This window comes from Rhinatrema bivittatum, chromosome 10 (genome assembly GCF_901001135.1).
Source record: "Rhinatrema bivittatum chromosome 10, aRhiBiv1.1, whole genome shotgun sequence".
NCBI lineage: Eukaryota > Metazoa > Chordata > Amphibia > Gymnophiona > Rhinatrematidae > Rhinatrema > Rhinatrema bivittatum.
This window is the reverse complement of record NC_042624.1, coordinates 77085458-77108183: the sequence shown is the minus strand read 5'-3', so window position 1 is coordinate 77108183 and position 22726 is coordinate 77085458. Positions and strand designations below refer to the sequence as shown.

The 22726-nt window shown below is 43.6% G+C and overlaps 1 protein-coding gene across 1 annotated transcript in view; it reads left to right on the top strand.

Moving 5' to 3' along the window:
• The first annotated feature begins 2602 nt into the window (after positions 1 to 2602).
• DR1 (down-regulator of transcription 1) overlaps positions 2603 to 22726 on the top strand; it is a 42834-nt gene continuing 22710 nt past the window's right edge. Inside the window, exon 1 of the mRNA XM_029617748.1 lies at positions 2603 to 3370. Within this exon, the coding sequence (XP_029473608.1) occupies positions 3151 to 3370 (220 nt within the window). The 5' untranslated portion in view covers positions 2603 to 3150. The remainder of the gene's footprint in view (positions 3371 to 22726) is intronic.

The following is a 22726-nucleotide window of genomic DNA, read 5'->3' as shown; positions in this document are numbered from 1 at the left end:
CCTCCAGTTCCGGTCATTTTCCATAGGGTAACTTGCAGGACCTTTCTCACCCCTACCCCCAGGTTTGGAGCCCATCAGTACGGTTTAGCAAAAGTTATTATGCTGCTGGATGGATAGGTACAGATCGAATCACTGCTGTAGCTCTTTGGCATCCTGTGTTGAAAAGCATAAAACACTGTAAAAGCTAAAAGTGCACATTCTTGTTTGTTAGAAGTCATGTGGTATATTTTGGTAAAATGTGGTTGATCTGTTTTCACTGTGTAGTTTTGAAATATTTGTACTTTGCATACATTTATTGGTCACATTACACCATCACATCCAAGGAAAAGAGTCTATTTTTGCCAAAAGCTATGGGAAAAGGTACATGGATTTGTAATGAAAGAATGAGTGCTCCAAACTGGCAAAGGTTCATCTCAATTTCCTAAATATATTTGGAAGTAAATTTTCTTTTATTTTATCAACATTATATTTTCATACTTTCTGCAATGTACTAACAAAAAAAAGAAAATAAGAAATAATATATACAATACAGAAATAGTTGTCTATTACAAATAGTTAACACATCAACTGGCATTTATTTTTGTAATGCCTCAATAACAGAGGGGATTATTCCAAAAGGAAAAAAAAAATCTCTCCTAAAAAAGGATAAAAAGAAAAGGATATATTGTAGGAATAACAGTATCTGTAAAGACAAAAGGTTAGACTCTGTTCTGATAGCATCTTGGACGTTACAAGAGTCATTGCCTCTTGAGTACTGAGTCTGACCTGAAGTTTAAGAATGGAGGATTGCTGAAAATCCATTTTACCCACAACAGTTTCATGGTATTGCTTGCCACAAAAGTTCCTGTGTAAACTCCTTAGGAGCTTCTCAAAGAGAAACTGCAAACCTTCCACCAGAAATCCACCATCTTTGGAGCAGCAACTCCAGGGAATCCCTTACCCTTCACCTCTCCTCCTAAACTCATGGACCTTGCTAACTGATGCCTCCTGGTGAAGCTCCCTGGCAGACAGAGGCACAAACTACCTAAACTACAGGTTAGCACCTTGGATTATGAGGAGGCCTCTAAGTACAAAAAAATTGCATTTCAAGTTTTACATTTTTGAATGGTAATGCCACAGGACCTCAGACTTGACCTAGCTTAGGGCCTCAACATGTCTTAATCCAGACCTGCTGGCAAATTTTGGCACAAATTCATACTTTGTAATTGCAGTCAGATTGGTTATCATTCCAGCTGGGACTAGGGCTGCCAGCTTCAGTGAACTGATACCAGTATAAACATGCCCCATAGCTGCTGTGATGGAATCCTGCTCTCTTGCTGGTACCATAAGCATGGCCAGACCAGCAGCCATTCCCATTCTGAAGGTATAGTAAAATGCCTTATATGGTATGAACCTCCTATTGACCCCTGCCAGCTTGTAGAGCCTGTTCTGTTCTGGCTATTACTCTTGGACTTACTGTGGACAATACCTTGAAATTCTCAGCTCAATGTGCAGCAGATGGTGTAATTGAGTCTCTAGACATTTTTAGATTATTAATACTTTAGGGTATCCTGAGTAAATACTTTTTCTTTTTTTTTTTTACAATAAAAAGGTATCACATAGTAACATACAGTTACATAGTAGATGAAGGCAGATAAAGAATATTTGGCCCATCAATTCTGCAGTTTTTTGCTCTACACTGCAAGAATAAATCCTAGCTGTAGAAGCTTTTCTGTTTTTGGACATTATGCCATATCAAAGTTTGCTTTGGTTTGGTTCTCTACCATCTTGGGATACAGTAGATGGGCATATAAGATCTCATACTTAGTGCAGCACCTACCCACACTTCCCATATCTTACCATTAAGTTTTATAGAACCCGGAAAGGCTCTTGCCCTAACATCCAGGTGTCTAGGTCCCCATGCCCATGCTGGATTGTATTCTACCACCATCAAGCTGCTAGAATTGATCCAGTTGGTTTCTGGGAAGCTTGTAGCCTACTGGTTCCAATCCAGCTCCCCCGAGGCTTGCAGTGTAGCTCCTGCCTGCTTCTTTTAGATGAACTTTGTTTTCTCTTTACCACTTTCTCTTTGCCTCTGCATTATTGCAACCGAGTTCAAATCTGTGTCCTCTATCACTTACTACTACTTTGTTGCCTTTAATTTCTATTTATGTAAGCGTACTAACATGGCAAGCACAATATTGCATTTTTTGTAATTAAAACAATTCGACAAGTAAGAATTAATATGTGTAGCTTTGCTTTCTTTCCTATATACTCTGCACTCAATATTTACAAATACTCTTTCCGACCTGTATATAGTTTCGGTGGGTGGGGTTACTGCTCAAGCTTTCTGCCCGCCTCTGATCACCCTAAATTCGGTATTGCAAACTTAGCCTGTCTGCACATTTAAATTAAAAAAACGCCAACCCTACACAATACTCTAGAAAAAAATGAAAGGCTTCGAATGAAATCTAAAGACTCTCCTAGAACGCATCTCTGGGTGCACAGACGCGGCAGTACACAACGCAGCATCCTCGAGTAACTCGACCAATGAACGACAGCGCGCAGCAGTTCCCGAGACGCCAGGACCGCGCACAACCATGGTAACCCCGAGCTAAGGCAGGGTGCGCGGGACTCATTACCGGAAGTGGAAAGTCCACTCCGCTGGCGGCGCTGACAGACGACTTCCGGTGAGGTCAGGAGCTGGCAGAAAAGCTCGAGCTTGGGCCGTGAGCCGAAGCCACGGACATGTGCAGATGAAGTAGGGAAAAACAACAACAACGGCGGCTGCCGCTTCTCTGCTTGTTTTATGTTTCTCACCTTTCAGCGGGGAGGTGGGGAAGGCCGGACATGCTGGCGGCTGCAGCGCCTTCCCGGAAAAGGGTTTTGTAGGCCGGTGCCGCCTGCTTAGGAAACGGGAGAAGTCTGCTTTTCCGTTCGCCGCGCACAGCGCCCGGCTCGCCCCCCTCCCCTTCTCTTGTCTTTTTTTTTCACAGGCCACCCAAGCCCCGGTGATTTTTAGTCTTTATGCTGTTCGTAGCCGCCACGCTCGGGTCCTCAGGTTCAGACTGAGGGCTCACGGCGGCAGTTCTTCGCCCCTTCAGATCCCGGCCTGCCCAGGTTGCATTTCCCTTTGTCCAAACCAGTGGGGTTTTTAAGGTCTTCAGAGCTATGGCTTCATCGTCCGGAAACGACGACGATCTTACCATCCCCCGGGCTGCCATCAATAAGATGATAAAAGAAACTCTGCCCAATGTACGGGTGGCGAATGACGCCAGAGAGCTGGTGGTAAATTGTTGTACTGAGTTTATCCACCTCATCTCATCAGAAGCAAATGAAATCTGTAACAAGTCTCAGAAGAAAACCATCTCCCCAGAACACGTCATTCAGGGTGAGCGCCTTGTTATTTCCTCGACATTGATTGTTTCCGTTTGCACTGGTCTCAAGATAAAATTACCCTTTTGAAGTGTGATGAGACGAGGGGCTGAGGGTGTTGATGGGGTGTTTAGGTGCCTGAATGCACTTTTAATTGCCCCTTCCGCCTTTGCATTCCTGGGATTTTAATGTAACCTTGTTACCCAACTATAGTCTTTGTCAGAACCTATTACAGCTGAACTGATGTGTCAAAGTTAGGTTTTTAGGATAGGCCTTTTTTAACCTAAAAGGAAAAATAATTTCTTTTCTCTGTCTGCATATTCATTAACTCTAGTACTAAATGTACAGTAAGGATAAATTAAAGATGCTTAAGTACAGCCTGTAGAATTTACAAAAAAATGCAATGTATTCTACTACCACAGTACCCCTTCCAAGTGTAAACAAAGACTCGGAGGCTTAAAGAATTGTCTTGAAACAATTTCAAAGCAATTCATATATACTGTACACGTTTTAAAAACTAGATTCATATGTTTAAAGACAAACATTTTGTGTTATAGTTTTTATATGCAAATACATCTCCAGAAAATGTTCTCTTCTAAAATGCAGTATTTGAAGTTTATTTCTGTATCTTATATATTATAAATATTATAATTAGTTTTTATATATAAAATCTAAAAATACTGAGTAAGGCCTTAAAAGTACAAGAGTGCAATTTTTTCACTGAAGAAATTCAAGGACAATGGAGGGGATGCAAAGAGGAAATGAAGAAAAAATTAGTTGCTGAAAGGGTGGTAGATGCCAGGAACACCACACTTGAGACAAATACAGAGAATAGTAAAAACGTAGGAGAATCTGGGTAAAAGGCAGAAGGGAGGGCTTTTATATTGTAGTATAGATAGGGAAATCTAGGCTCATCCATTTAGAAAGGTAGATGGAAAAACTGACTTGGTGGTTAGAGTTCTATGGGTGAGAGATTCTTAACTAAAGTGTAGGCTGCAACAACTAGGCAAACTGGGAGAGACAAACTGCTATGATAGGCTAATTTCCTAGTAGTGATCATTTTGGTTTTGTGATACTTAAGATTTAAAAAAAAAAAATAGATGTTGGAAATTAGGATTTGAATTTATCAGTTATTACTGCCATTTTTAATAGAAATTTAGTTATGCAGATGTATTGTGAAATAAGAGGGAGATGCAGAGCAAATACACAGTCCAAAAAATTAATGATTATTAGAATAGTTCTTCTTTATTTTTTCAATATTTTCAAAGCGGCTCATCACAGTATAAACAGTTGTTTACAGGGTCCCCCGACACGGACCCATGTTTCGCCCAGAGCTGCGTCTTATCTCAGATATGGACTATACGCTAAGTGGTTGAAATTATACACTGTTAGTCCCTCCCGATGCAGCTCTGGGCGAAACACGGGTCCGTGTCGGGGGACCCTGTAAACAACTTTTTATACTGCGATGAGCTTTGGATGAGCCGCTTTGAAAATATTGAAAAAATAAAAGAAGGATTCTAATAATCATTAAATTTTTGGACTGTGTATTTGCTCTACATCTCCCTCTTGTGTGGATAATTTTTGGAGTACTGACTGTTCTTCTGCATACTTGGTGTATTGTGAAATAAGCTAGCCACATTGTGCTGAGTACCTCAAGTAGTGAATATTAAAAGCATTTTATTCTGCAAGGATATCTATTCTTTTTTTGTGAAGTCTGTATCAAACTGTGATTATTGAAGTCCAAATGTAGTAATTTATAAACTAAGAAAACTTGCTATATTGTATTTATCCACAGAGATCATATACAAAATTGAAACATTTCAAAGTCTATGCATATTAAAATTAATATCCTTTACCACAATGGTGTTGCTGTAAGTGTGTGTGTATATAAAGCTGTTTTAAATTAGCTTTGTGAAAAGCAAGGAGACTGGAAACGCAGCGTATCAAACCAGTCTTGGGTCAAAGGTGTGAATATTTTAGTGACAGTGAAGATGAGGGAAATCTCATTGAAGTTTAAAATTAATCCCTTCCTTTACATGAATATATTACTGGCATATCAGCATAAACATAATAACATATTAACATGGTAAATGATGACAGATAAAGACCAAGTGGACCATCCAGTCTGCCCAACAGTGTTCTCACCTGTGCTCTGTACAAGTTTCCCCCTTTCTGTCTTGATGATTTTGTGCCAGATCATACTGGGTAACTGACTCAGAGCCTTCTTCAACTGTGGTAAATTTTCTTTCATGAATTTGCCACAGTTTGAGGTTTCAGAGACATGGGAAAATCTTTGGTTGCTAGGAAGGGCCAGCTATGAGATTGTGGCTTTTTTAAAATAGATTTTAATTTTAATACAAGTACGTACATACTTGCTTTAAAAAGTCAGATGACATGGTTATAATGTAATAAGAAAAACTTTAACAATATCTAATACTAACCTTTTGAGACATATAAAAACATCACCCCAGATTCATAGGACCCTATAAAGTTCTTCCAATTAATCTCTCACCAAAAAATGTCCCTTACAAAGTATATGTAATACCAAAATGTATTTTACTATAAAATGTTAGACCAATATGTTACACCATAATGTAAGTCCACACCCAGGTGAGTGCTGAGATCCGGTTGTACAGTCCCAATAAACTCAAAACGATTTGTAAGTCAAAGGTAATATTTATTCAAAACGGCAACTCCACTGTATATATAAGATCATGCTTTAAGCAAAGGGGTCCCCCGACACGGACCCGTGTTTCGCCAGGGGCTGCATCGGGGGGGACGCACAAGGAGATTCAAAACAATCTGTAAATAAGGTAGAAAACACAGGACTGTAACTAAATGTCGCTGTCAGTGCCATATATACAATCAAACAGTATATTCACTTACCAAGTTGAAGGGTATACACACGTAACAGGGAGCGCATTTAATTGTCATTCAACATGGAGTTTTAAACACGTAAAAGGCGCCAAAAGCCTTTGCTTCAATTGTCCGGAAACACTGGTTAGCTCTGTCTTTTTCACAACTTTTTCAGAGCCCACTGCGATTTACGTATCGGAGGGGTAGGAATTTAAGAGACATCCTTACTCATTCTGACTTTTCCCATAACAGATCGGCACACACACGAGGTGCACATGCCCCATGTGGAAATTGTTCAGTCTGTAAACATACTGCTACGATGTCTGACTTTACTGACCCTACTTCAGGCAGAATCTTTACCCTGTTTAATTTTACTGATTGCAGTTCCACAGGTGTAATTTATGTCATCCGTTGTCCCTGTAACAAACTTTACATTGGCAAGACCAATAGACAAATCCGGACTCGTATAATAGAACATCGATCCAATATCAAACATTCACGTCTATTAGCTCCCTTGGTTGATCACTGGGTGGCTTTATCTCATTCAATTTCTGATATCTTCTTTTTTGTTTTGGAAGTACTATCTCCCCTTCCTAGAGGGGGAGACTTTGATGCCCACCTGATTCGATGCGAACAGCGTTGGATTTACCGGCTAAGCACTGTTACCCCCGTAGGTCTCAATAAAGAGATTGAATGGGTGCATTTTCTCTGATAGCTCATTGGGTAGCAATACGTTGCTCTGATTGGTGGGTTGTGTGGCTCAGCTGATTGGTCTGTGAAGGCTTTTGGCGCCTTTTACGTGTTTAAAACTCCATGTTGAATGACAATTAAATGCGCTCCCTGTTACGTGTGTATACCCTTCAACTTGGTAAGTGAATATACTGTTTGATTGTATATATGGCACTGACAGCGACATTTAGTTACAGTCCTGTGTTTTCTACCTTATTTACAGATTGTTTTGAATCTCCTTGTGCGTCCCCCCCGATGCAGCCCCTGGCGAAACACGGGTCCGTGTCGGGGGACCCCTTTGCTTAAAGCATGATCTTATATATACAGTGGAGTTGCCGTTTTGAATAAATATTACCTTTGACTTACAAATCGTTTTGAGTTTATTGGGACTGTACAACCGGATCTCAGCACTCACCTGGGTGTGGAATTAGATTTAGAGTGCTCTGCTGTGCTAGGTGGCTTATGGACTTACACCATAATGTAAGAACATAAAGGACATATGTTACTTTTGTAAACTGTTATGATTGTCACTTGGAACGACAGTATATAAAATAACTAAATAACGTGCCCTATGAAACCACAACATAGAATAGATGCCTGGAAATAACTCTTTCCTAGCGTGTAGCAGATGGATTCAGGACCAATGGGTATAGTGTACTCCTGATAGCAGTTGGAGACGGATCAGATTTCAATCTAACGTCAGCCCTAGTACATATACCCCTGCAGGAAGTGCAGCTCTTCAGTATTCACCTCGAAAAGCATTGTGGATATATGTATGACTGACTAATTTGAGTAACTTGCATAACTTTATAACTTGATTAACTTGAATTGGCTATAGCTGGAGATCGCCAGTGCCCTCAACCAGGAAAAGTTGACACCCAGTAGGGTGGGTGTTCTAGATGAAGGAAAGCATGGCTTACCCTTGAATCCCTCGCTCTCGGAGCTGTCCACCTAGGCTTCCATGAGTAACAGCAGCCGTAGGTGGGATGCTGAGTCTGTCTACACTAAGGAAAATAAAATTATCAGGTAAGTAATTTCTCCATTTCCTAGCGTGTAGCAGATGGACTCAGGACCAATGGGATGTATAAAAACTACTCCCGAACCAGGTGGGAGGCTGTCCGTGACCCACTTAGTACTGCCCTTGCAAATGCTGTGTCCTCCCGGGCCTGAACAACCAGGCGGAAAAACCTGGAAAAGGTGTGGATGGAGGACCATGTCGCCGCCTTGCAGATCTTGGCAGGTGACAGCATCTTGGTTTCTGCCCAGGACACAGCCTGGGTCCTAGTAGAATGGGCCTTGATTTGTAGAGGCGGCGGCTTGCCTGCTTCTACGTAGGCTGCCTTGATGACTTCCTTGATCCAGCGGGCTATGGTTGCTCGTGAAGCCGCTTCCCCTTGCTTCTTCCCACTGTGAAGGACGAACAGGTGGTCTGTCTTTGTACGGATTCTGACATTTCCAGATATCTAGCCAAGAGTCTGCCGATGCTGAGGTGGCGTAGACTTTTGGCCTCTTCTGAATTCTTATGTTCATCTGGCGATGGTAGCGAGATGGTTTGGTTAAGGTGGAATTGAGACACCACTTTGGGGAAGAATGAGGGAACCGTGCATAACTGGATGGTTCCAGGGGTGAGTCTGAGAAATGGCTCACGACAGGACAGTGCTTGCAGCTCGGGTATGCGACGGGCTGAACAGACTGCCAGCAGGAAGGCTGTTTTCAATGTTAGTAGTCAGAGACAGGCCACGGAGAAGTCTGAATGAGGCTCCTGCTAAGAAATCCAGGACCAGGTTGAGGTTCCAAAGAGGTACCGGCCACTTTTAGGGGTGGTCGAATGTGCTTAACTCCTTTCAGGAAGCGGGAGACATCCGGGTGAGAGGCTATGCTACCGCCCTCGTTCTTGGAGCCGTAGCATGACAGTGCAGCCACCTGTACCTTGATGGAGTTGAGGGACAAACCCTTCTGTAGGCCATTCTGTAGGAATTCCAAGACCGCAGGAATTTTGACTGAGTGAGGAATGATGTTGTGGTCCTCGCACCAGGCTTCGAACACTCTCCACACCCTTATGTATGTGAGAGATGTGGAGAACTTGCGTGCTCGGAGTAGGGTGTCGATTACAGCCCCCGAGTATCCGCTCTTTATCAGGCGAGCCCTCTCAATGGCCAGATTGTAAGAGAGAATCGAGTTGGGTCTTCGTGGAGGATCGGTCCTTGTTGGAGCAGGTCTCTGTGTAGAGGTAGTGGCAGGGGGTTCCCTGTCAGTAATCTTCGCATGTTTGCGTTCCATGGTCTTCTTGGCCAGTCCGGGGCCACAAGAAATACCGGTCCCCTGCGTAGACTTATCTTGTGAATGATCGCGCCTAGTAGGGGCCACGGTGGGAAGGCGTATAGCAGAGTCTCCTGTGGCCATGAATGTACCAGGGTATCGATGCCCTGGGATTGAGGTTCCCGTCTGCGGCTGAAGTAACTGGGTACTTGGGCGTTGGACCTGTTTGCCAGAAAGTCCATGGTTGGTGTTCCCCAACGGTTCACTATCAGTTGGAACACTGCGGTCGACAGCTTCCATTCTCCCAGGTATAGACTTTCTCTGCTGAGGTAATCTGTCGTGATGTTGTCTTTCTCGGCGATGTGGACGGCCGAGATCTCCTGGAGGTTCCCTTCTGCCCACAACATTAGGGGGTCTATTTCCAGAGATACCTGTTGGCTTCTGGTTCCTCCCTGACAGTTGATGTAGGCTACTGTTGTGGCATTGTCCAACATTACCCTGACCGCTTTGTCTCTGAGTCTGTGACCGAACCGTAGGCAGGCTAGTCTGACTGCCCGGGCTTCTAGGCGATTGATGTTCCACTGCCCTTGGGCGGTTAGCTCTTCGCAGTGTGCTCCCTATCCTCGTAGGCTGGCGTCTGTGGTGAGCAGGATCCAGGTCGGTGAGGATAGTCTTTTCCTGGCTCAGGTGGCCGTCTTGTAGCCACCAACGTAGTTGGGTTCGAACTTTGCTCGGGAGCGGTAGGCATACAGTCTAGTTCTGAGACAGTGGGCTCCATCGCGATAGGAGTGAGCGTTGCAGGGGCCTCATATGAGCTCGTGCCCATGGTACTACTTCGTGTGGATGCCATGAGACTGAGGTCTTGTAGGTAATCCCATGCTGTGGGGCGAGGTTCGCTCAGCAGGATTCGTAACTGGTTCATCAGTTTTAATCTCCTCGTCGGTGTCAGGATGACCTTGTCTTCCTTGGTGTCGAATCGGGCTCCTAAGTATTCTAGAGTCTGTGAGAACTGCAATCAGCTTTTGTTTGTGTTGACCACCCATCCTAGGCTCTCCAGTAGAGTCTTGACTCTGCTGGTTGCCTGGCAACTTTCCTCTGGGGATTTCGCCCTGATCAACCAGTCGTCTAGGTAAGGGTGTATGAGGATTCCTTCCTTCCTCAGTGTTGCCGCCACCACCACTATGATCTTGGTGAACGTCCGGGGTGCTGTGGCTAACCCGAAGGGTAATGCCCGGAACTGGTAGTGACGGTCCAGGATTTTGAAGCGAAGGAAGCGCTGATGTTCCTGATGGATCGGAATGTGTAGGTAGGCTTCCGACAGATCTAGGGATGTGAGGAACTCTCCCAGTTGTATCGCCTTTTTTACAGAGCGTAGGGTTTCCATGTGGAAGCAGGGGATCCTCAGGTGGCGGTTGACCGACTTGAGGTCTAGGATGGGCCTGAACGTTCCCTCTTTCTTGGGGACGATAAAATAAATGGAATAGTGTCCAGTATTTATTTGTTGTGGAGGCTCTGGAGTTATGACCTCTAGGGCCAGTAATCTGGTCAGAGTAGCCTCCACTGCCATCCTCTTGGAGAGGTCGTGGCAGGGGGGGATTCCATGAACTTGTCCTGAGGGGTTTGGAGGAAGTCCAGGTAGTATCCCTCTCGAATGATGGTTAGGACCCACTTGTCCGAAGTTATCTCGACCCATCTTTGGTAGAATGGGGCAAGTCTGCCCCCTATGGCTTCTTCCTTTGGATGGGTCAGCCAAATCTCATTGTGGGGTGTGGTTGGGACCGGGGCCCGAGCTGGTTCCCCTTTTGTTGTGCTTGTTCCGAAAGGACTGGTTCCTGCCTGTAGGGTGAGGCGCTTGATAAGTGTTTCTGTATGGATTGAAGCACTGTGAATTTCTGCCCCTGGAAGATCGAGGGAAGGGTCGCTGGTTTTTCTTATTCCTGTCCTCCGGTAGTTGCGGCAATGGGGACTCGCCCCATTTGTTAGCCAGTTTCTCTAGTTCGCTGCCGAACAGGAGGGATCCTTTGAAGGGCATCCTTGTGAGTCGTGTTTTGGAAGATGCGTCGGCCGACCAGCTTTGGAGCCAGAGTTGCCTCCTGGCTGCCACAGCTGAATGACACTCCTGGCCGCTGTGCACACCAGATCGGAAGCAGCATCCGCAAGGAATGATGCTGCTGGTTCCATGGCTTCCCCAGGGATGTTGCTCCTGGTCTGTGATAGGCAGGCACGTGTCACCACGGTGCAGCAGGCCGCTATTTGTAGGGACATAGTGGCGACATCAAAGGACTGTTTAAGGATGGATTCCAGACGTCGGTCATGAACATCTTTGAGCGCTGCACTTCCCTCCACTGGGATGATAGTGTGCTTCGAGACCGCGCAGACCATGGCATCCACTTTTGGGCATGTCAGAAGGTCTTTGGCCGCCGGGTCCAGAGGGTCCATGGCTGCCATAGCCCATCCCCCTTTGAATGTGGACTCTGGAGCACTCCATTCTAGGTCAATTCGCTGCTGGATGGCTTGTAACAGAGGGAAATGGCGGGAGGTCTGGCAGAGTCCCTCTAGCAGGGGATTTGTCTTAGGCTCCCCCGAAGCACTTGTGCCCGGGATAGCAAGCTCCTTCATGCTGTGAGTGACCAGGTCTGGGAGCTCGTCCTTGGTAAAGAAGAGTCTCATGGTTCGGTGAGGCTCTATTCCCAGGGGGAGTTGCCCCTCTTCTAGGGGCTCTGATTCCTCTTCAGAGTTTTCCGTGTCCCTGTAGTTGAGACTTCTGGGCGGTGGAAACATTTGTCTGGGCCTAGAGGGGCCTGGGCATAAAGGTCTTCTGGTGGAGGCTGTGGCTGTTTTGCTGGAAGCTCCGTCTGCATGTGAACGAAGGTGTGTAGGCCTTTGAAGAATTCCACCCATGAGAGAGACACTGGGTCCAAGCTAGGGAGTGCTGTGTCCCTGGGGGTCCCCGTTTGAGGGGGTGTCCCACTGGAATTTGCTAGGTGCAGGGTACTCATTGAGGAGTTAGTACTTGGCCCTGGATGGGACTGGCCCTGGACTGGATCTCCCAGAGCCTCCTCACGCTGGACGCACAGGGCGTTGGCCTCTTCGTTTTGTGCGGCTCTGATGTGGCAACTGGGCAGACGCCTTGAGCCTTGATCTCCGTTTCCGGTGGTGCCATGGATATAGGCGCATAAATCCTTTTGCGCTCCGGTGCATCTAAGATGTGCGCATGGGTTGTGTGCACGCAGGTGTGCGCCCAAGTCGCAGGTAGGCGCCCAGCCCAGTACGCGCGTGATGCACGTGTATCTTATGCGCACGGCACTTGTGTGTGTAACTTTATGCACACATGTATTTTGTGCGCCTAGCTAGCCTTGTGCACCCGGATCAAGATGGCGGACAGAGTGGCGAATAGGGCCAAAATTGCGACGGCGACCACGCAGGCAATATGGCAACCACCTCGGGGGGCCTCCACTTGGGAGGACCCTTGGATCTAACCGGGGCCTAGCCCTGCTAGGGCAGATCAACCCGGCGGCACTGGTCCCGGCCTGCGACCTGTGCGACACCTCGGAGACCGGAGTCTATGAAGAAGATTTCTACCTTACCTTGTCTTCAGCACTTCCCGGTTTCGTTCCGGGCGGTCTCCGGCTGCAGGGGGAGAGGGCAAATACCTTCACCGCCATGCTCGAGGATGCACCCGCTGCCTCTCAGCCGCGCCCGAAATCGGGGGTTAAGTCCCCGCCGAGGATCAGCTGCCGGACTGAGGCTTACCTCCGAGGGACCACGGAAATCACCTCGGGAATTCTCAAATGGGGAGAGACCCGAGGGTATCACCGCAGGAGAGCGGGGCTCGTCTGTAGAGATAAGTTTTCTTCTGAATTTGGGTTTTCTCTGTTGAATTTGTTCTAACGCTGTGAGAGCGTGCAGGTAGTCCCTAACTGCTATGGAGACGGAAAATACTGAAGAGCTGCACTTCCTGCAGGGGTATATGTACTAGGGCTGATGTCAAATTGAAATCTGATCTGTCTCCAACTGCTATCAAGAGTACACTATACCCATTGGTCCTGAGTCCATCTGTCTACACTAAGGAAAACGAAATTATCAGGTAAGAAATTTCTTCATTTTTGACCATGAAATAATGAACTGTTTCGAAAGAAAAGTTTCATAAAAGAGTCCTTGTTCTGAAGGAAGACACGCTACAAGAAGTATAGCTCTAGATATCTCTCCTTCAATACTAGATCTCTCCGTTATGAGTAGTAATCAAACTATTAGCTGTAAGGTGACCTTGTTCCTGAGAATCGTCTTGACCCTGTCCCCTAATAGTTTCACCAGATAGTGGTAAGAAAAAAAGGCTTTGCTTATAGGCAGGATTGCCTTAGGGGGGGACATGTAATATTTCCGAGTATTCCCTAAAAATGCTAATAAGAGTGTTAGTAGTAATTCTAGGAAAATTTAAAGCATGTATATTTAAGTGTCTAGAAAAATTCTCCAAATTCTCAATCTTGCGAGTAATTATTGAATTGCTTTGTATTATCTGAGTCTGAACATTGGAAATTTGATCCACTCATTGCTCAAGATGTAAAACTCTCTCCAACTGGGCATTAAGGGACACTCCATTGAACTGTAATTTCTTATGAATGTCCACAGTTAGTGTAACAAGGGAAGACCTTGTATGTTCTCATGTTGCCATCACATTCTTCAAAGAATCCATCGTGATAATGTTGGGCTTAACCAGGGAAGATCTAGCCATGTGGCTAATAAGCATCGCCGATGATTTCCACTGCTGAAGGACTCTCCCCTTCTGTCCTTTCTGACATCTCTTGGGCCACTGAGATCTTCCATTATTGCTCCTCAAACTCATTCTTCCTGCTTGGCCTCGCTTCACTTCGAGCTCCCACAAGAGAAGCTGGGAGCTCCCCGCACCCCTCTCCACCTACCATCAAACATCACTACCTGTGTCACCTCCCTTGGAGTCACCAAGAGTAATGGAAAATCCCCTTTTAACATCTCTGGGAAGGAAGGAAAGAGCAGGAACCACCCCTACCACACCCAGGTTCAAGGAGGTCTCTAATTCTGACTGTGGGATTGCTCATTCTCCAACAGTCAAGTCTTGTAGGCACTTCCAACACCGCATGTGCTAGGAAGCCTTTGATCCTCTGCTGGATAAGATTCCCTCCTGAGGAGATTGAGGACCACCCCCACCCCTTTTCCTCTTAACCATGTTATAAACAGGAAAAACCAATAATGAAAAGGCAGCCAATAGACTCTGAAGAGCTTCAAGCCTACCATCTTGGATCTCGCTATGAGTTTTAAAAATGCTTGTGAACAGCACAGGATTAGAGATGCTGGCAGAGTTTATCCCACCAGCCACCAAAGTGAGGGGAAAAGCCATCGCAGCTAGTGGAGTTAATCCCACCAGCTGCTGAAGTGAGAAAACAAGCTTGTAGCTCTGTACATCAAAGTGAAGAGAGAGGCCCATGCCACTGATCTACTAGGGATGGGGAGGAAAAACAAGGTTCTGGTGGTGGGGGGGATTGCAGGGAGAGGGGTTCATCACAGCCTTCCTCCCACCACCACCACAAATTCAGTGGCAGCACTAAGAGGAGAGGATCACCTTGCTGGTGGCTGAAGATAATTAAGTACTGCTTGGGGAAATTTTAGATCTTAAAAATTTTGGAGATAAGTAAACTGTTGGGGTGTATTTGTATTAAATAGCTAGTCAGAAGGTAGGCATAAACTAGGAGTTTGTGTGTTTTGTATTAAACAGTAAGAAACACCTCAACCAGGTGGAACCAGGCTGCTGGCGCTAACCTTTAAAAAAAAAAAAAAGAGAGCAGCTTTTAAACTAAATCAAAGGAGAAAGCAGACAGTCACTCAGCAGTACATAGTTCAGAGAGAAGTATCTTAGAAGGATACTAATTAAGCATTAGAGTTGGGGCATCCTAATAGAGGTTCCAATAATAAGAAAAGTAGTCCATGTGCCTATAATTAGACTCACCTGAACTAAAAGATTCCAATTTATCCCTATCAACTGAAAAGCAGAATGTTAATACAAACAAAAAACATACTTTGAAATGTTGGTATACCAGAAGTCTTAAGATGGGAGAGTTAGACAAGCCAGGGAGGCAAGATGGCGGCATAGCATGTGGCAGGGAACGCTCGAGCTGCAACTTTGTAACTATTACCTGAAAATACGGCGATATGCCTGCGAAAAGGAAAGGTAAAGTAAGTATTTACCCTTCCGAAACCTTACCACCACTGACCCAGCTCGATATTGAACATTTTCTGTCCGCTCCAGAAGTTCAGGGAACTGAGGAGCCCGGTGGGAATCCCTGTGGAAGAGAGCAGGGAGTTCCTTGGAGGACGCTTCCCTGAGCCCTGACCAGCACCAACCACCAGCTCAGTGTGACCCCGGAGGCGAACCTATTCTGACGCTCCCAGATGACGCGGTAGAGCCGACAGAGCAGGAGAGGGAATTGCCTCGGAAGCAGTGTGCGCTGAAAACTCTCCGAACGCCGCAGAAGGAATCGGCCCCAGCGAAAGAGAAGAGGAGAATGAGCCGCAGAGCACCGGAGGAATTGCGAGAGAGGGGGTGCCTGCAGATGGAAATCGAGCCCAGAGGACATCAGATGCTGGGGGTGAGTCCACGGTCATTCCACCTAGACCGGAAACTATAAATTTGGAGACTATATGGGAGGTAATGGTAATGGACTCGGTAATGGACTCGGGGCTTCCATGAACAGACTAGAAAGAAAAATGGATTCAGTTGCCCACAACTCTCAGCAGAGAATAGACGAATTCAGGAACAGTTAACACAAATTTCAAACAAGGTCGGCGTGGCAGAAAATAAGATTAAAGCAATACAGGACTTCAATGGGACAATTCTTAGAGACCAAATATCCTGTCTAAGACGTCTGGAAGCTATTGAAAACAGCTCAAAATATTTGACTATAAGAATTTTAAATTTCCCAAAAATAGTGGGAGAAATCCCCTTTACTACACTAAAAAGATTCCTCACCGAAGCTCTCTCTTTTTTGCCTGAGAATATGCCATCCATAAATAGTTGTTACTTTGTGAATAAAAGAGCCTCAGCAGGAGGAACAAATCAAGTTAATGTTCCAGTTAACAAGTTTCTTGGAAAATTCCAGTAAGGATGTTATAGAGAGGGGTACCCTCTTGGCATCCTTTATCTATAAACAGGATGTGAACTCCATTATGAAAGCATATTTTAGGAAGTTTCCTTTGAATTATTATGACCAGCCGGTGAAGTTATTTCCTGATGTGGCTCAGGCCACCCAAATCAGGAGAAAAGAATTTCTTACCTTTCGACAGAAAGTTATAGAATTAGGTTTTACTTTTGTCTTACGTTACCCTTGTAAATGTATTTTGAAAAAAGGCACTGAAGTATTCATATTTTTTCAGTTTGATCAGTTAAAAAAATTTGTGGAAGCCAGACAACCTACCACTTCTTCTCCAATATCTCCTAATGAATAGAGGGTTGAATTTAGAAATGCTGGAGTATAAAGCTATGTAAATGCCCTATTTGAACGTATAGTTATTTTCTTAGGAATTCTCTTCTAAGCTTTCACCTGCCTCCTACTTTAAAGTTTCTATATAAAATGCTTTAGTTAAAGTGCAATTAATAATGTATTAATATGAGGGTGATGTTTAGACTGAATGATGTATATTACATTATGGTATATCTATATGTAACTTGCACCATATGTTATTAATATGATCTTTTTCTTGATTTGTAAATGAAAATCTAATCAATAAATAAAGAATTAAAAAAAAAAAAAGATGGGAGAGTTAGTGTAGCAATGAATGATGACATAGACTTAATTGGCATCTCAGAAACATGGTGGAAAGAGGGTAACCAATGGGATAGTGCTATACCAGGTTACAAATTATATCGTAATGATAGAGAAGAGCAACTTGGTGGCTGGGTTGTGCTTTGTCTGGGATGGCATAGAGTCCAACAGGATTAAAGATCCTGCAAGAGACTAAATGCACAATTGAATCTTTATGGGTAGAAATCTCTTGTATGTTGAGGAAAAGTATAGCGATACTGGCCAAAATGATGAGATGGACAGTGAAAAGCTAAGAGAAATTAGGGAAGCTAACCAAATTGGTAGTGTGGTAATGGAGATTTCAATTACCCCAATATTGACTGAGTAAGTGTAACATCAGAACATGCTAGCGCGAGAAAGGTCCTGGATGGAATAAATGACAGTTTTATGGAGCAATTGGTTCAAGAAGCAATTCTAGATATAATTCTCAGTGGAGCACATGATTTGGTGAGAGAAGTAAAAGTGGTGGAGCTGTTTGGCAGTGGTGATCCTAATATGATCAAATTTGAATTAATGACTGGAAGGGAAGGAAGACAGTAAGTAAATCCATGACTCTAGCACTAAACTTTCAAAAAGGAAACTTTAATAAAATGAGAAAAATAGTTAAAAAAAAACAAAACAAACCCTGAAAGGCACAGCTACAAAAGTTGACAGACGTAGACTTTTTTTTTTTTTTTTTTAACAGTCTTAGAAGCACAGTCCAGATGTATTCCACGCATTAAGAAAAGTAGAAGGAAAGTTAAACATTTGCCGACCTGGCTAAAAAGTGAGGTGAAGGGCTATTTTAGCCAAAAGATCTTCATTCAAAAATTGGAAGAAGGATCCATCTGAAGAAATAGGATTAAGCATTGGCAAGACAGGCTAAGAGAGAATTTGAAAATAAGTTGGCCATAGAGGCAAAAAACTCATAATAAAAAAACCTTTTTTAAATGTCTGAAGCAGAAAGTCTGCGAGGGAGTCTGTTGGACCATTAGATGATCAAGGGGTTAAAGGAGCACTTAGGGAAGATAAGGCTATCGCAAAAAGACTAAACAAATTCTTTGCTTCGGTGTTTACTGAAGAGGGGTGACAATTCAGATGAACTGAACCAAAGCGTGGTGAATCTGGAAGATGTGGTAGGACAGATTGACAAACTGAAACGTAGAAAGGACGATAGAAAAAGACCAACTGGCCCATCTAGTCTGCCCAGCAAGCTCCCATACTTATCAGTTTCACAAACCGTCAAGGTCAGGGCCCTTGTTGGTTACTGTTTGATTCCAATTTCCTGCCAGCCCCTGCCGTTGAAGCGGAGAGTAATGTTGGAGTTGCATCAAAAGTGAAGTATCAGGCTTATTGGTTAAGGGTAGTAACTGCTGCATCATGCAAGTTACCCCCTTATTTGTTTTCCCAGACTGTACAGTTCAATGTCCTTGTTGGTTGTCTGAATGTAACTCCTCTTTTCCACATTTCCCCTTGCTGTTGAAACAGGGAACAGTGTTGGTTTTGCATTAACTGTAAGAAGGTTTATTTGATAAGGGTAGTAACCACCATTCCAGCAAGCTACCCCCATGCTTCTTTTCATTCAATCCCATCCTGTAGCCTTTAGGGATCTACAGTGTTATCCCATGCCCCATTGAAATCCTTCACAGTTTGCCTTCACCACTTCCTCCAGAAGGGCATTCCAGGCATCCACCACCCTCTCCATGAAGAAATATTTCCTGACATTGGTTCTAAGTTTTCCTTCCTGGCATTTCAAATCGTGACCCCTAGTTTTACTAAATTCTTTCCAATGGAAAAGATTTGTTTCATTAAAACCTTTCAAGCGACTGAAGGTCTGTATTATATCACCCCCTGCTCCTCCAGGGTATACATATTCAGGTTCTTCAACCTTCATTTGATGGAGACCACCCACCATTTTGGTCACCCTTCTTTGGATCGCCTCCATCCTGTCTCTGTCCCTTTGTAGATACGGTCTCCAGAACTAAACACAGTACTCCAGGTGAGTCCTCACCCAGGACCTGTACAAGGGGATTTTCACTTCCCTTTTCTTACTAGATATCTCGCTCTCTCGCTCTCCCCAGCCCAGCATTCTTTTGGCTTTAGCTATTGCTCTGTCACATTGTTTAGCTGACTTCAGGTTGTTAGACACTTTTACCCCAAGGTGTCTCTCCTGCTCTATGCACATCAGTCCTTCACCCCCCAGCATATACAGTTCTTTCAGATTACCATACCCCAGATGCATGACTCTGCACTTCTTGGCATTGAATCCCAGCTGCCATATTTTTGACTACTCTTCCAGATTCCTTAAATCCTCGTCTCATTCTCTCTACTCCTTTCAGTGTGTCCACTCTGTTGCAGATCTTAGTATCATCCGCAAATAGACAAACTTTACCTTCTATCCCTTCCTCAATGTTGCTCTCACAGATGTTGAACTGAACCGGTCCCAACACTGATCCTTGTGGCACTCCACTTAACACCATTTTGTCTTCAGAGTAGGTTCCATTTACCATCACACGTTGTCTTCTATCCATCAACCAGTTTGTAATTCATAACACCACCTTGGAGCTCACTCCCAAGCTTCTCATTTTGTTGAGTCTTCTATGTGGGACCATATCAAAAGCTTTACTAAAATCCATGTAAATTACATCGACATGGTTTAATGGGACCCAGCCAGCATGGATTTACCCAAGGGAAGTCTTGCCTCACAAATCTACATTTTTTTGAAGGGATGAATAAACATGTGGACAGAGATGAGCCAGTAGATGTGGAGAATTTGGATTTTCAGAAGGTGTTTGACAAAGTCCCTCATGAGAGGCTTCTAAGAAATCTAAATGGTCATGAGATAGGAGGCGATGTCCTTTAGTGGATTGCAAACTGGTTAAAAGACAGGAAACAAAGTAGGATTAAATGGTCAATTTTCTCAGTGGAAGAAAGTAAACGGTGGAGTACCTCAGGGATCTGTACTTGGACTGGTGCTTTTTAATGTATTTATAAATGATCTGGAAAGGGGTACAACAAGTTAGATCAGATTTGCAGATGAGACAAACTTATTCAGAGTAGTTCAATCTCAAGCAGATTGTGATAAATTGCAGGAGGACTTGTGAGACTGGAAGATTGTTTCCAAATGGCAGATGAAATTTAATGTGGACAAGTGCAAGGTGAGAACATAAGAAGAACATAAGAAAATGCCATACTGGGTCAGACCAAGGGTCCATCAAGCCCAGCATCCTGTCTCCAACAGTGGCCGATCCAGGCCATAAGAACCTGGCAAGTACCCAAAAACTAAGTCTATTCCATGTTACCATTGCTAATGGCAGTAGCTATTCTCTAATTGAACGTAATAGCAGGTAATGGACTTCTCCTCCAAGAACTTATCCAATCCTTTTTTAAACACAGCTATACTAACTGCACTAACCACATCCTCTGGCAACAAATTCCAGAGTTTAATTGTGCGTTGAGTGAAAAATAACTTTCTCTGATTAGTTTTAAATGTGCCCCATGCTAACTTCATGGAGTGCCCCCTAGTCTTTCTACTATCCGAAAGAGTAAATTACCGATTCACATCTACCCATTCTAGACCTCTCATGATTTTAAATAGGTAACATCTTAATATCTTAATATTGTAGAGGCATTACCATCCTTTAGACCAGTGATGCATATAGGGAAAAATAACCCTTGCTATAGTTACACATTAGGTACCACCCAGGAAAGAGATCTAGGCATCATAGTGAATAATACATTGAAATCGTTAGCTCAGTGTGCTGTGGCGGTCAAAAAAAAGCAAACAATGTTAGGAATTATTAGGAAGGGAATAGCAAATAAAACAGTAGATGGTTATAATAGCTCGATATTGCTCCATAGTGAGACTGCACCTTGAGCACTGTGTGCAGTTCTGGTCACCACATCTCAAGAAAGATAAGTTGCACTGGAGAAAGTGCAGAGAAGGGTGACCAAAATAAGGGGCATGTAACAGCTGCCCTATGAGGAATGGCTAAAGAAGTTATGAAGAGACTTCTGAGGGGGGATATGATAGAGGTCTACAGAATCATGAAAGGACTTGAACAGTTAATGTGAATCGATTATTTACACTCTCAGATAATAGGACTAGGAGGCACTCCATGAAGTTAGCAAGTATCTCATTTAAAACCTAAAGAAAATTCTTTTTCACTCAGCACATGGTTAAGCTCTGGAATTCATTGTCAGAGGATGTGGTTACGGCAGTTAGTGTAACTGGGTTTAAAAAAGGTTTGGATATTTTCCTAGAGGAAAATCTATAAATTACTATTAATCAATAAGGAATAGTAGCTTGAGATCTATTTAATGTTTGGGTACATGCCAGGTACTTGTGTCTTGGATTGGCCACGGTTGGAAACAGGATGCTAGGATTGGTGGACCCTTGGTCTGACCCAGTATGGCATGTCTAATGTTGTTCTCTCACTCTCCCTCCCCCCCCCCTCCCCCCAATACTCCCTCTATATCATGTACCCAATTTTTTTATTTTTTTCAGAAAAGCACCCAGAGTATAAACTAATTCTCAAGTTTGAGAGCACTACTATAATACTAACACTAAGTAACTGTAGTTCTTAAGCCATTATTGAGTATGAGCAAATAAGAGTGCTACATAGCTGGATGAGTTTTTTTAAATTTTACAAATTTATAGCAGCACCAACAATTTTCTATGGATCTGAAACATGGAATATACATAATAAAGATGTTAACCCAATGCAGGTGGCAGAAATTGATTGGTTAAAGGATGTAATAGACACTGAAGGCTTAGGAATGAAGATACAAGAAAAAAAACTAAGCATTCTGCAAATGAGAGATATCAAGAACAATGGAAACAAACTGTAGAAAGAATGAAACGGAAGATTGCTCAAGGGAGCTTTTTAATGTTGGCGTATAGAAAAGAGATCAAGGCTGGCCTAAGAAAAACTGGATCAGTCTTGCTGTATAGCGAGCCAGGAAAAGGTTTGTGAATAGGTAGGCATTGACTACAACTCTTGTTCTTTATTTTTATATACCCAAGTGATCAAAACTTAGACACTAAATAATGAGCTTTCGACATTGCAGATCACAAGCTACCATTCAGCTTTGATCGCCATATTTTTTTGTGCAGATTATGGCTCAATCTGCTGTTTCTGTTATTGGATTGTACATTTATGGCAGTAAAATCATCATAAAAATTTCAAGTTTCATAACAGAGGAATAGTGACAGTCTTCTGAGTTTGACCTAGAAATTGTACAGTCTCCAGACAAAGCAGCATATGCTACCTTTATTCTCCTTTGTCTAAATTGTATTGACTTAGCTTGATACATTTGTGACTATCTTTCAAGTGCTGCTCTCCCTTTGTCAAGTGTGTGTGAAATGAGCTAATCGTGATATTGCTCAGAATATCCAAGTAAATTAAAAAAAAAGTTACATTACAGTGGTGGTGGTTTGCAAAACTATAAAAGTTGTGGGAGGGGATTTGTTTTCAGAGGAGTGAGATACAAAAGGGGTTGAATTAGCACAAGGTTAGTATTACTGCTCACAAGTTTCAATCTAAGGCCTGGATTTATCAAAATGCGGTAAGTACCGCATGCGATAGCAAAAGGGGCGTGTTTTATGCTAATATAGCATTTATCGCAATTTGCGCTAATTACCTGTGCGAAGAGCTAAGTTATCACAAATTGTGATAAGTGCCAGACCTGTTGTATTTCCTGCATTCAACCACTGG